We start from the raw sequence: 14,154 nt of genomic DNA, 5'->3' as shown, positions 1-14,154 counted from the left end.
CTCGCAGTCCTTGGAGGTCCAGCCCACCTCACCGTCATTTTTAGTGCAGCGAGTAGCAGCAGCAGCACTACAAGCGTGTCATATCGCGTTCGCTCCCAATCACTTGTGCAACGTGCTTTCTCCTAATTAAGCCATTTCTCGGCTCCTAAACATCGCCAACCACCGCCGGCCCCCCCTGCTATCTTCAACAAAACATGCTGTATGCCCAGATGCCGTGCTAGTAGAATTGGTTCTCATCTTCCCCGAAATATTGGCACTGGCCGAGGCATCGCAAAATGGCTGTGAGTGTGCTTTTCCCAGGGGCTGTGGACAGACCGCCCATCCCATGCCCCAACCCATGACGTCGAAGCTGTGTGTGCTGGACATTTTGTACTGACCACATGTTTGTCTTTGTTTGTTGCAGCCCGACCCGAACAAGGCCGCCCACTACATCAAGGCTCTCGACGATGCGAGATGCGACGGCAATTGGAGCGCTGTTCCCGAGTTCGTCCGCAAGATCAGGAAACATGCGCCTGACCGAACCTGTCGGTGACCTCGAACGAAACCTGCACACGCGGCCTCGTCCACCCTACTGACTTCGAATCCCCTACAGGTCTGACCTTGGCCGCCGAAACCGAATGCGCAATTGCAAAAGCGACCGATCCCTCAGGCGCGGGCCGACCAGCAACTGCCGTATCCGCGAAGGACCTCGATGCTGCGAATGTCATCACGAAGCTCGAAGCGGCCGTCGACGGAGAGTCACGGTTCCCAGAGGACAGGTTCCAGGCTCAGGTCTGCGCTGGCTTGCTGCATTGGGTGGTTGGCGAGTTCGATCAGGCTGCCGCGAAGCTGCCATCGAACCTGGAGCAGGAGCTTGCGCAGCTCAGCTCTACCGATACGCTCTCCGAATGGACCAACATCAGCGCACTGAAGGCCGCATTCATCAAGGCCAACTGCCTGTCTCGAAACAATGAGACCGCTGAGGCCCTGGTCGTTTTTGACTCTGCGCTGCCCTCCGTTTCCGCGCCTTCGGCAACCCGCAACGCCCACAAGCAATTCAGAGTATGGTCGGAGCTCTTCCTGACGGAATACTGTGTGCTGCACAGCCTAGCTCTGCGCTCGAACGAGAGGTCGCTGGAGGATCCCAACTCGCTCGCCTGCTTCCGATCATGGGCCAGATACTGGGAGTCGATGACGGGACCTGTCACAGGAGGGTATGGATATAGGGGTTCCGTGCCAAGGCGACAGGTGTGGTTAGAATACTACCTGGCTCTCACGAATATTCTCGAGCTAGATCTGCCCTTCCCGACAGGGTTCCTCGGCAAGATCACCAAGGAATCCTCAGCACGGAACCAGATGAGAATCGAGCTCAAAAAGACTGAAGCGGCATACCAAGCGCTCCTGATCGGCGAGACCACCTTCCCCAAAGCCGACGAAACCAGAGAAGAGGTTGAATCATTCGTGAGGACTGTCGTCAGCAACTGGTCTATCCTTTGCGGCCGCGGTTGGAAAGACCAGGATCTTGGTCAAGGAGGACGCGAGAGCCTCAGCAGAGGTGTTCTCGATACTCTCTACGACTGCGCAACCAAGACGTACCACTCAAGTGCCATCCTTCGCTGTCTGTTCACGGTTCATCTTGCGGTGGCCGAGTTTGATCTCGCTTTCAAGGCCTTCGACTCATACCTGGATCTGGTTAAGCACGGCAAGGCCAGAGTCGACAAAACGGGCCACCTCGAGGCCAACCTCGATGATGACGGGACGGTGCTCGAGACAATGTCGCAATGCATTCTGGCTTTGTGCCGCTACGGTGGGAAAGACGCCATCGAGAAGGCTCGTGACATTGGCAATGTGCTCGAGGACTGGTTGTTCAGACTGCCGCAACTGAAAAATGGTGTCGAGAACGAGAACAGTGTCCCGGAAGAGGATGAGACGACTACCATTCACCCCAAGATCCGCCCCCACCTGATTGCGCTGTCGTGGCAAGCCATTGGTCTCTCGCAGGCCCACTGGTCGAGAATCACACACGACGCAGCGTCACGAACCGAGATTCAGACAAAGGCGATCAGGTGTCTGAGAAAGTCGCTTTCCCCGGAGCTGGGCCGCACTAGAGATGTCCGCAGCCTCTTCGCCCTGGGTCTTTTGTTGGCTGAGCGGCGGGAACTTACCCCCGCAATCGACATTGTGAAGACAGCTCTGATATCCAACAAGTCTGCGGACGAAGAGCATAGCCTCTATCACGGCCCCTTCTGGCAGGAGCGCTCTCTAGTTCCCCTTTGGCATCTCTTGGCCCTCCTTCTGAGTGCGAGACAAGAATATAATATGGCTGCCAAGGCCTGCGAGGGCGCTTTTGAGCAGTTCCGTGACCCTTCTGTCCTATTCGGACGGCAGGATCTCCACTTCAAGAGTGAGCATCTGAATGATGCCGAGGCTCAGGACGAGAAGATTGCCAACGAACGTAAGGGGGTTGTGGACGACATGGACGACACGGAGAGAGAGAGCATTCTCGAGGTCAAGATGACGCAGCTCGCACTCGTTGAGCTTCTCGAGGGTCCCGATGTGGCTGTTAACGCAAGCTCCGAACTGTTGTCGCTGTTCAACCGGCTTTTCGGAAGCCTCGAGGCCAAATCTACAACGCAACCGCCCAAGACGGGATCCACAATGCTCCCACCAAAGAGCTCGGCAGGCACGTTGAGGAGTCTTAAGGGCAGCATCTTCGGTTCGCAGCGAACGAGGAGGGCAAGCATAGCGGAGACTGAGAGGACAGCGCGCCCAATGACTACTCAGACCTCTGCAAGTATCGCGCCGACCATCCAGGTCACTCAGGAGAACGGATCGCCAAACGAAAAGCGATCGCGCAGACTCTCCAGCGTCACCCGCCGGGCAAGAAGCGAGTCTGGCAAGAGGCACAGTCTTCGCAAGCGTGATAGCAGCGGCGGCCGCAAGAGGACATCAAGTGTTAGTAGCGCAGGCACGAACCCTCACGCGCCAACTGTTCTTGATGGCGAGGTGTATTTCACCCCCGCGGACGAGCTGCAACAAAGCGAGTTTCCGCTTGGAAACCGTCAGGCCTCCACGGCATCAACCATCTCTCGGGGCCGGTCACTCCATCACCTTGAGTCTTATACTTCTCAGAAGTCACGGTCTACCAACTTTTCCGAAATCTCTGCCAGTGCTACATATACCATCTCGAACCCCCTGCCATTAATACACTTTCCTCAGGACCTGGAGCGGAGACAACGGGCTGCTCTGCTGGTCAAGGTGTGGTTGATGATTGCGGGTTTCTATCGCCGGGCGGGCATGTTTGAGGACAGCAAGGGCGCCATCTCGGAAGCCCAGAAGCTCGTCGGCATCCTCGAAGCCGAGGTTGCCAAAGATCCTACCGGCGCTTTGTCTTTGAAAGGCGATGGCTGGGCGGAAAAGAAGGGGGTTGACGAACTGCTCGGAGACGTTTGGGCGGAGGTGAGTTTCTTTCGTCTGGTATACTGCACGTAATCGCTGACAACACACCTAGTTGGGATATCTCTCGTTGGCCAAGGGATCGCCGTACCTCGCGAGGTCAGACTTTGAAATGGCCCTCACCCACTTCCCAGATCACGCTGCTGCGATCGTGGGCTTGTCCAATATTCTGCTCGATATCTACACCGAGAAGGTCTTGCCGCCGCCAGCAGTTCCGGTGCTGAGCGTGCCAGAAAACATCTCAAGTCTGTCACTGCCAGCGCCAGATCTGCCCAAGATCTCGGTACCGCAGCACGGCCTCCCGTCAGAGCCACTCGGACTGGGCTCCAGTGCATCGGGCTCAGGCATCGGCAAGACGAGTGCCCATCAGTCAGCAACGACGGCTTCGTCCATCAAGTCTCTGGAAAAGGCAGAGTCGGACGAGAAACTGCCTGCGCCGTACAAGGCAGCTTCACTGCCCAAGATTGACCGCCTCGCGGCGCGCGACCGTGCCTACGGTCTCTTGTCGTCGTTGACAAAACTAGGTGTCGCCTGGAATAACTCGGAGGCCTGGTTCGCACTGGCCAGGGCCCACGAGGAGAGCGGCCAGATCGACAAGGCGAAGGAGGTGCTCTGGTGGTGCGTCGAGCTCGAGGAGCACACGGGCGTGAGGGAGTGGCAGTGTCTTGGAAGCGGCGGATACGTGCTCTAATTACTTGTTGTAATCCGACCATCTCTGGTCCTGATTCCTGTCTACACATTTCTTGGTTTACTGTTAAGACATACAACGCACTCCAGTAGAGGCTTGCTGACAACCTGGCGGGCCGTGTTTTGTAGCACTATTCGATATCCGATTATTCTTGGGTGCCTCTGCTCGCCTTCATTCCTGACGCAGCCAACAGTATATGGTTGGAATCTCGTTGGCTAGGGCTACGCGCCAACCTTCAACGCCAACGGGCCGTTCTGCACTTCTGCAGTCTCGCGGCCCGCCGCGGCCATCTTGCCTGTAGCTACCTAGATCATAACTTAATCGAAATGCATTGCTCCCACCGGGCCAACGTCAGGAGATTTTGCGCAAACGAACCGGGGAATGGGTTCAAGCAAGGCCGGAAACCTCCGCCGGAGGTCACTCCTGTCTTATGTGCAACTTCCATGGAAGCCGATATCCGAGCGCAGAATTCGACAATGGAAAAACCTTACTTCTGTACACATGCAGGTAGGTCTATGCGCCTGTTCTCGCGCGCGTATGATCGGTCTTGTCAAGGTTTCCCTTTGCCGCTGGCCGCCCCGGTTTCTTGCATGGGTGTCCGTGTCTCTCTAACTCTGAGAAACTCTGGACGGCGCACGGCAGGTAGATTGCGGCGCGACTGAGAAAGAGATCTGTGCGACATCCAGGACGTGGGGGCGTCGCCCTGCACAAGTTGATCACCTTCATTTCCGACCGCCTCGCAGCCGGGATGGGCCGACTTACGGAGGATCTACGTCTCAAGTTGTGTTGTTCAAATGGTTATTTCGAAAAGTTAATGATCTATGCCATACATGACTCATTCCACGAGTTGTCTTGTCCGCTTTCCATTCAGGAGCAGTCCTCCAAACGCCAAGCCAAATTCAGTGGTAACAACCACCTGTAATGTAACAAACTTCGCCCCATACGCCCTCCATGGCTCGAAATGTGGTCCTTTGCAGATTGAAAGTGAAATTCCTCATACAGAGCAAGGCGCTACCACATCATCAAGTTGGGTGGCAGCTTGGGGTATTCTTCGCCGTCAATCATCTCGGTCCCGAACGGGTAAGCCGAGAGAGCCTCCTCCTCGGAGATCTCCTCCTCGCGTTCGACCAGGCCTCCGTCCTCGTAGATGTCGATTCCTCTCTTCCAGTTGGACTTGCATGTACCCGGAACGTACTTGGCGGCGTCCATAGCCAACGTCAACTTAACCTCCGGGCAGTAGTCCCAAATGTGTTTGCGTAGGGCCGGGGTACCCCAGATGGCGCTGTGTAACCAGATACCGCTGCCACCAGTGTGATATCCCATGGGCTCGTAGTAGCCTTCGCGGTAGTCGTCGATGCCAGCAACAAGCTCGCCTTCAGCGGCCGCCTCCAAAGTCGAGTTGGGTCCGTCGTGGTTGATCACGGTGCCCGGCCCTGTGTGCATTTCACCGCTGAACATCAAAGAGACGGTTCCGTTGGCAACCTTGCTGCCTGGGCGGTGAGCGAGACGCTCGGCGAGCCAGACGTCCTCGGGCTCGGATCCATCGACACGCTTCTGGTTACGAAGGATATCGATCATGGCGCTGACACGGCGGATGGACAGACCGCCGTTGCCACCCCAGCGACCGCCGGGGTTCCAGGGGGCGCCGATCCAATCATACTCGAGGTAGTCATTGATGTTCTGCCTGTTGTTGGCGCACAGAATGCTGTCGGTCTGGAAGACGAGCAGCCATTCGGCAGGCTGCAGAACGGTCTCGTAAAGCCACAAGTTGGTAAGGAAGCGGCTGATCATCTCCTGGCCGGCGGTGCTCATGTTGGAGGGAATATAGGTCAGGTCCAGCTTGCCGGCGGCGACTTGCTCGCGAATGGCGACAGACTGGTTGATTGACCGGACCGAGTCAATGGAGCCCATGAAGCGGAAGCGCCAGTCCGGGGGCACGACAGAGATGAAGTGCAGCATCAGAGGCGCCAGAATAGGGTTGGGTCGGTTCTCAACGAGGAGAGCGACCTTGGAGTGGTTGTATGGTGAATGTGCGTATTCGAGGGTGACCTTTGGAACGGTCATCGTCTTGATCGTGGGTAGCGAGAGCCATACCGACACGCCGCTGTCACCTCATTGTCAGTAACTCGTGCGGCGCAGTCCACAGGCGCAGCGAACAGCCCGTGATAATTCAGACGGTCGACTTACAGGAAGAGGACGAAGGCGCCGGCCACTCTCATCCGGCGGCTCGTCAGAGCCCACAGGGAGAGTAGCAGGACCTTGACCTGCTGCTTCACATCGGCCATGTTGGTGTCTGGCTGAGGTGGTAAAGCCATCTTGACAAAAGAGCCAAGACGGCTGGTAAAGAGCGCTGGGAGACGGGTCTCGGCGCGGCAGTTGTAGCGAGATGCTTCTGTCGGAAATTGTGTCGGGGGAGTTGGCGGCCAGACCGGCTGTTGGAGCGGGCGTGTTGGCGATTCGCAGAGCCGTCCGGTCCACAGCGATTACGCAGGTCGATGGCGCGGATGGGCGGTAGCGTGCCAGGGGAGGACTAAGGCATGCCCGGATCCGCGGCCGGGTGGTGATTACGACGACGGCAGCGGATGGCGAATAGACTGGGCTACTCGCGCGGATACCTGCTCATGGCCCGCGTTGGAGATGCAGGACAGAGGAGGTGTTGTGTGTTGAGAAAGGAAGGAAGAGAGTGAGAGGGAAATAGAAAGCTGGTCAGAGAGCGTGATGTGTCAGAGGCGCTGATTCCACTTGCACTAAGATGGCGGCAACTTTCCAGCGGCAGGGCCTCGAAAAGCGAACCCGCAGTGAATGTAGCTCTTGCCTCCCTTCAAAACGATGCCAGGCTGCTCGTCGAGGGTCGCGGAAGGAAAACTATCTGATGATAAGATACTGCACCCCTTCCCTTCCCCCCCTTACACTTGGCACCTGTCCACGCCAGCCTCCCACGCCTGGGCCAGACAGAGTTGTGCCAGCGAGTTCCAATCAAACAGGCCAGGCCCCAGGTCGTGGAAGTTTCAACCAAAGGGATGGCAAATGGGACGTTTTAGTGGGCTGCTAGTGCCCCAGACGGCCGAGCCGATTTTCTTCTTTTTCCCACACTGGAGCACCCAAGCACCGCTCCTCATGCAACTGAGGAGCGAGAGAACTGGAGGTGAAGCGAGCTCCCCTGCAGCCTTCCCACCCCTGGCTGCCGTCGACGACCGCCGAGCCCCTGTCAAACCGCGCAATGCAGCCACTGTAGCAGCATCTAAATCGGTCGAGTACCTGTCAGGTATCATAAAGTATCCCGTCGATGGTGACGGCCAAGCGCGATGATGAGGACCCAGGATGCTTTCGCCAGGCCACCTATCCGCACTGCGAGTGCGGTTCCTTCGCCGTCCCCTCCATTATCCTCTGACTTGCAGCTCTCCTCACACGTTTGACCTGGGGTGGGATCCTCCAGATTTAGAATGGAAGGGTTCGATTCGGTGTGTATTATGGCAGGGGAATAAGGAACGAACGGCGGCGGGACGTCACGCCACCATTCGCACTCCAACTCGACGACGTCTTCCAGCTGCTGGATGCCGCAACTGATACGAAGCGCCACGAAGCTGTCGGTCGGTCATAGGATGGCATTTTACGAACGGCGGTCGCGGACAGAATGCAATTTGCGGCGGGCGCAGCGGTTTTCGTCTCATCATCTTGCCCTGCGAACCGATTCGTGAGCGCCGGCGACTTTCGCAACAGCCTCCGAGACTCAGGGTACCTTGCTCTTTACCGAGTACGTGCAGGCCTTGGTCGCAATCGCAAACCAACAGTCCCCCGTGCCGCACTCTCGGTATCGCCGGCCGTGTCACCCATTAGCCGGGCCGTATTAAAGCCCAGGGGTACTAATCACAGCGCGTCGCCCAATGCTAGCAGCATGATGGTGTGTTGCGCTGTCTACGGGTAGCACATGGGCTCCCGATAACCGCTTCTTCGAGACGAATTGTCACAGACTCACGGGAGCCTCGTCAATCGCTTGATCCAACGTCAAATCAATCTCGGTTCCCCAGCGAGTACAACAGACCGAGACCCTGGGCCAAAAAAGACTAGATGCAAGGGCACACAAGGGAGGACCGTGTGCGGTGCTGTCTCAAATGTCTCGAGGCTTCGAAATGATCATCGCTTTTGAGTTTTTCAGACGAAAGGCTATTACATGAACGAACGGCGCCCACACTGATACACTGTGACACCGTCAGCAATTCGCCCGACTGTGATGGCTCATGCAGCCAACGGATGATGCTGTGTCTTGCTGTCTTGGCACCGGAGGCCGATGCGTTGGTTTGCTTCGCTCGCGTACATTGTACGATTCTGTGAATGGGAGGTTTTCTAGGTCGAGTCCAAACCGGCGGGCAAAACCAATCGTCGGGCACAATACATGGCCCTTGCTGCACATCGCGAGCCCTGTTTCTCCAGGCTCCAGCCTCGCTCGGTTGGTTCCTCCACACCATGCAGGGAGGACGTGAGATAACAATGTCTTGGCCGTACCCATATCGCTCCTCAGACCCGGAGAAGCTCCAACTTCCTTCTGGAGACGACACGACGGCAGCATTCTTGTTGCTTGCATGGAAAGCGTGGAGCGGAGCGGGCGTTGAAAAGCCGCGTTAGAGCGTTTAATCAAATAGACTCACCTCTCGAGATGGAAAAGAAACGGTGTCCTGAAGTCCGCCGCTGCTCGGGCGGAAGGCTATCGAGCGCAGCCTGCTCAGAGCTTCAGCTGGGCAGCGCCATTATTACCAGGCACATCATCCGCATATGCAGACGGCCGTCACTGAGGCCTTCATGCAGTGGTGTTGCTGCAGGTTCGACTGTCATCTGGAGTTGCGATAAGCCGTGCACGAATGGGCGGTGGTTCCGTATCAGACTGTATGCAAGGTGAGGTTAATTCGAGTAATGATAGTTCGTGGCAATTAAAAGTTGGGGCGATTGAGGAGCTGCAAGATGATTGACGAACCCCATTGACAGAGGAAATGATCTCAAGTGATTGTGATGGGCGGCAAAAGATACTGGACGGAGAGACAACGAGCCGGTGCTGAATCGCTCACCCCGGATCACGAGAGCGAGTTGCAACGCAGGGGGGCCCTTTCCCTCAGCCGGGCGCCCGCCGCCCGCCGTGGGCTCTTGCAGTGTTCACTGTTCACTGTTCAGTCCACGGGCCTTGGGTTGACGCAGGGAAGGGCGACGTGGAAGGGAGGAGCGACCCGGGAAGGTGGGGTCTACGGGAAGAGCTCCTTCCCTGCTTGCCACGCCAGCACCAGACGTTGGGCGGCCGGGCGGTACTTGCGGGTTCCTGCCGGTCACTTTTTTCTGTCTCTCTTTCCTCCCTTGCGCCCATGTGCTCCATGTGCCACCACCACCTCCACGTCCTCCCCCCCAAGGCCGACTCGATCTCGAACACCATCAACCACAGTCTAGACGCTTTGCAGGGCCCTCTGCTCTCGCTCCCACATATCCCGCGCCTAGTAGCTCCCCCCACCCTCCTCGCCAAATCAGTGGTGTTAGTGCTGGTGCGTGCTCTCTGTTGTGGGCGCAAGTGGAATTGCTTGATTTCCAGGCCTCCCCCTCCTCCCGCGCCCCAATCCGTTAGACCCCGAGGCTTGCGCTGTGAAGCGGACGTGGCCAACGGTACGGACATTTTGATGACATTCGACTCAGCAGCATCGGCACCTCCTGCAGCGACTCGTCATCTGCCATTGCGTGCCCTATCTATCTCAGGTTCTCTGATCGCCCTTGAACCCCTTGTATTTCGTTTTCCTATCCCTCGCAGACCTTGTCTCTGAATTCCTCCCGGCACACCGAACCCGAACGATACTCAGCCTCAATACCCCCGGAATTCCTGCGCGTCGGGGCGAACTTTCTGGACTCCCTCCAATTCCCTTCTAGGGACCTGTCAAGCTGTCCACAACGCGCAACCCAGTCCATATTGGCATTCTTTCTCGGCGGTTTCACAACTCGATATGACGCGCCGCTGATTTTTCGCCGACCCCGAGCGTTTCGTTCCCTCGACTGAGAGTATTGCCTCGACATTTTTTTTCGACTTCACCATCACTCACTACTGTTCCGCCCAAAACACCCGACAGCCGATCCCTTCACGTTCGTCTCGCTGCGCGTCCTTTGACGTCGAAGCCTATTCGCCATGGCTGCCGCAACCTCCTCAACGAGCGCTTTTGCCATTACGAAAGGCAAGCTCCTGCTTCTTGCCTCATTGGCTATCACGTTCGTCTTCCCGTCTGCATATGCAACCATGTGCTCTTCTACCCAGTACGTGCAACTGACATTTCGTGCAGATGGTGGTTCGCCCACATCCTCCCGGGCTACCAGCCCATGATCAAGGCGCAATTCAGGTCACGATTGGATGAGGCGCGGCAGAAGATTCCCAAGATCAAGGTCGACTGGAATCCGACCGACGACCCGAGGGCTAGATACAATGCGTCTAAGCTTGCGCTCATCATCGAGCCTCGTCCGCTCCCTCACCTGGTTCCCCAGCTGCTGCATATGACGTCTGTCGTGCCTCCTGACTGGAGATTCCTGTTCATCGGCTCCAACAAGAGCACCGTAAGCATCTCTCGGAGTTACGGCGTCAAGCACCAGCAGATCATTGGCAAGCTGGACTTGATGGTCCTTCCCGAGCCTTGGTCGATCGAGTCCAAGGAGCACATTTACCGCCTGTTGACCGACCGACGTTTCTACGACGAATTCCTCCCTGGCGTGGAGTGGATCCTCAAGTTCGAGTCGGACAGCATCCTGTGCTCCAACTCTCCGACGAGTCTGAATGAATGGTTGGACTGGAGCTGGGCTGGCGCGCCCAAGTAAGTCAACCCCATGCATTAATACCATTGCCGTCCTAACCCACCGATAGAACGCCCGACGACCGTTTCTCAGGTAACGGCGGTCTTTCCCTCCGTAGAGTATCCTCTATCAAGAGGGTCTTGCAATTCCAGGAAAGATATAACAACACAGAAGCAGAAGATGAGTGGTACGGCAAGAGACTGTGGGTGATGCAGGGGGAGAAGGTGGCGCACGGGAAGAAGGGCGCCCTCGCCGTTGAAGAGGTGTACATGGAGAAGCCGATGGGATACCACATTCCCGACGGCGGCAAAAACCTTCCCGACAAAGTCTGGAAGAACCCGACCCAGCGCAAGAAGATCTTTGACTACTGTCCCGAGGTCAGCCTGATCATGGACATGAAACTCGAACGCGAACGCTGCGACGGCGACAACAGAGAAGGAGGTATAGGCCCCACCGACGCAGAGAAAGAGCAGGCAGAAAAAGAAGCTAAGCAGAAGGCCGAAGAGCAGGCAAAAGCAAAAGCAGAGGAGGACGAGCGTCGTAAAAAAGAAGGTGAGGCAGAGGCCGCAAGACAAGCAGAAGAGGAGCGAAAGAAGCAAGAGGAGCAGCAGAAGCAGCAAGAGGAGCAGAGGAAGCAGCAAGAGGAGCAGCAGAAGCAGCAGCAGAAGCAGGAGCAGCAGAAGCAAGCCGGAGGCGACGCCCAGAACAAACCAGCTGACACCAAAGCAAATGGACTAGACGACCTTGACGAAAGTGACCTCGACGAAATGCTCAAGCTCGACTACGGTCTGGGGGGCGACGGCTCCTCTCCGTCCGGCCCGGGATCCACTGACGACGCCGACGCCAAGGCTAAAGCGATGGCTGAAGAGGCGAAAGCGATAGCCGCTGCGAAGGAATCGGGAAGCACTCAACCACTCTAAGGACAGGACCGACCGGAACTTCAAGAATCGACAAGCGATTGCCGGGCCCACGACATGCCACGACTCGGCGAACCGATAAAGTTGACCGTTTACCACAGTCGGATCGGAACGCTCCGAGGAAACGTCAACGAAACCAGGACGACGATGCCAGTTGGTACAACAACGAAAGTTGAGGCGACAAGGGAAGTCATGTTCTACGTCAACTAATCCGAAATGACGGTGCTTTAACAGTATGGAGGGGGGATCTTTAAGATGCACACCGTGGTTCAATACCAGCGGGGGCACTGATTTTTTAGGTTGCCGCGAATGCCGAGGCTTCCGCAAACGGCGTTGGACAGAGGGTTGTCGTGCGGTTGTGGCCGACGTCACTCAGACGAGGCGAGGAATGGTCCGATAATGGATTGATATACCAATTCCGGAGAGTGTGGCGTAGGGCGTCATGGAGTTTATATGCATAACCTCATTCAGCACAATGGTAGCCGGGTTACCGGCACATCGGGGACAATTCGGGAGGGCAGCGTGGGAGCTGTCAGGCAGGACACAATTTCAAATGAACATTCCGCGGAGAACAAGCTTGTTTTTGCACAGCCAATTGCATGGTTTCAGTGAGAACTTGACCGGCCACGTCTACAAGCAGCGGGCACGCCGTCGCGGGAGCTCGGGTTCGGTTTGCTAACGACGGTACCAACGACTCGGTTCACCCTGGTCCAAATGTTATCGCTGGACTCGGCCCAAGCAGCCGGCCGAGAGGCGAGATGCAAGAAGACGATGGGATGACAGCACCTGTGCCATGCCGATCCTCCGATGAAGTCTGCACTGCTTTGTTTATTTGTTTATTCCGCAGGCGCTTCGTCCAACTAGGCATCCTGCTCCAGACTTCCATGCAGGCGCAAGGACGTCATCTGCAAGCTTGACCAGATCGGTGGGCTCGTGTCTGTTCTGACCTGAAGTCAAATCTGCATCTCAACATCTGAGCGATGGCCTGCCCTCTGGCCAGGATCAGGTAGTTCAACGCCAAGACCACATCAACACATGGCCGGGCGACGGATACTGACGCAGATTGCAGGATACGCACTGAGGTGTCAGGGGACGCTGCTCACCTACGCGGTGCGGCAGAGCCAAGCAATCAGGGTTCCCCGTGGAGGAGAAAGGAATGAAAGATGAGATCGACCGGCAACCCGAATGCGTTCGTCCCATTTCTATTTTTTTCTCCGATCTTGCCAGCAATGGCCCAACCAACGGGGTGCGCTACTGTCAGGCACATCCGGGTTCGGCTTAGTGCTGCCGCGTTCTTGACTCTGAGCCAGAATCGCTACTCTATCCGGAGCCAAAATGGACAGACACGGAGGTAGGCTTCAACACCACGGAATAGGCTCCCAAGATAGCCTTGGAACGGGTGATGTCTTGTGGCGCGCCCGACCAGGCTTGTCCATGATCGGCTCTCTTTCTTGTTCCTTCGACAACCTCCACAACTCGCTCCGTTCGCTCGCCTTTCATAGCGGACGTCCAGAAGGGTCCAACGATGTGACCACGGCGTGGCATTCCACACCCCTCGAGCCTCTTCGAACCCGTCGGTGCGGCCCCGTACAGCCACTGGCGTCTTCGGCTCGTCCTGGCGTTTCCTCCCACAGTCACAGTCGCAACCGGTGGCTTGTCGCCCAGCCCGCTCTGACCGCGTTTCTTTCGTGTTCACTTACCGTCCCCATCGGTTCATCAGTTCCTATTCCCGTCTCGCTGCCTTCGGTATGGTCTCACCTGAACACTACGCTGGCATCTTTATCGCTTTCGCTCTTGGCGACGAGCTCAATGAATTTCTTCAGAACGGGTGGACCGGTTTGCAGCGTGTCTAAGGCTAGGCGCGCACATCACGGCGATTCCATGCCGATGAGTTCGTTGCTCCTACCCGTCCAGACGCTGATCGAGAATCTTTGACGCCACGCTAACTTTCCCGACCCGGCTACTTGGCGGCCTCGCCTCTTGACCCTCTAATTTCCATCCATCACTGCTCGAGCCTCCCGGAGAGGGGTGGGGGGTGCTTCTTCGCGTTCATCAGCAACCATGTTGTGGAGAATGTGACGCCGTTTCTGATGCCACGACCTCATCCTCGACGCCTCCCATGCTGTATATAACATCGATGGCCGCGCTTGAATCATGAGAGGCTTTTATCTCGGTATCCTCTATCAAGGTGCTTCAGTGTCCCTACAAGAAGCTTGGAGTCACTCTTTTATCTCCTAGGCCTTTTCTTTTATTTCTTTGCACCACTCACTATATTCATATCTTAGTTTTTGTCTAATACAGCGAGCCACA

At 56.6% G+C, this 14,154-nt stretch overlaps 3 protein-coding genes across 3 annotated transcripts; 2 read left to right on the top strand and 1 right to left on the bottom strand.

Moving 5' to 3' along the window:
- Positions 1-275: 275 nt before the first annotated feature.
- On the top strand, positions 276-4,126 carry COL26b_008954 (uncharacterized protein; the record flags this gene model as incomplete). Its single annotated transcript, XM_053181698.1, has 4 exons — positions 276-281; positions 404-524; positions 593-3,438; positions 3,491-4,126. The coding sequence occupies 4 exons, from the start codon at positions 276-278 to the stop codon at positions 4,124-4,126; spliced, it is 3,609 nt and encodes a 1,202-aa protein (XP_053034346.1).
- A 1,008-nt stretch (positions 4,127-5,134) lies between these two features.
- On the bottom strand, positions 5,135-6,408 carry COL26b_008953 (uncharacterized protein; the record flags this gene model as incomplete). The annotated part of the gene is made up of 2 exons (XM_053181697.1): positions 5,135-6,227; positions 6,311-6,408. The coding sequence occupies 2 exons, from the start codon at positions 6,406-6,408 to the stop codon at positions 5,135-5,137; spliced, it is 1,191 nt and encodes a 396-aa protein (XP_053034345.1).
- Positions 6,409-10,274: 3,866 nt separating this feature from the next.
- On the top strand, positions 10,275-11,847 carry COL26b_008952 (uncharacterized protein; the record flags this gene model as incomplete). Its single annotated transcript, XM_053181696.1, has 3 exons — positions 10,275-10,354; positions 10,426-10,947; positions 10,998-11,847. 3 exons carry the CDS (start codon positions 10,275-10,277, stop codon positions 11,845-11,847), a joined length of 1,452 nt encoding a protein of 483 aa, XP_053034344.1.
- Positions 11,848-14,154: the final 2,307 nt, after the last annotated feature.

This window comes from Colletotrichum chrysophilum, assembly GCF_026319265.1.
Source record: "Colletotrichum chrysophilum strain AFK26 chromosome Unknown scaffold_82, whole genome shotgun sequence".
NCBI lineage: Eukaryota > Fungi > Ascomycota > Sordariomycetes > Glomerellales > Glomerellaceae > Colletotrichum > Colletotrichum chrysophilum.
Note: the sequence above shows the minus strand (reverse complement) of the source record. Positions and strands in the feature narration are given on the sequence as shown.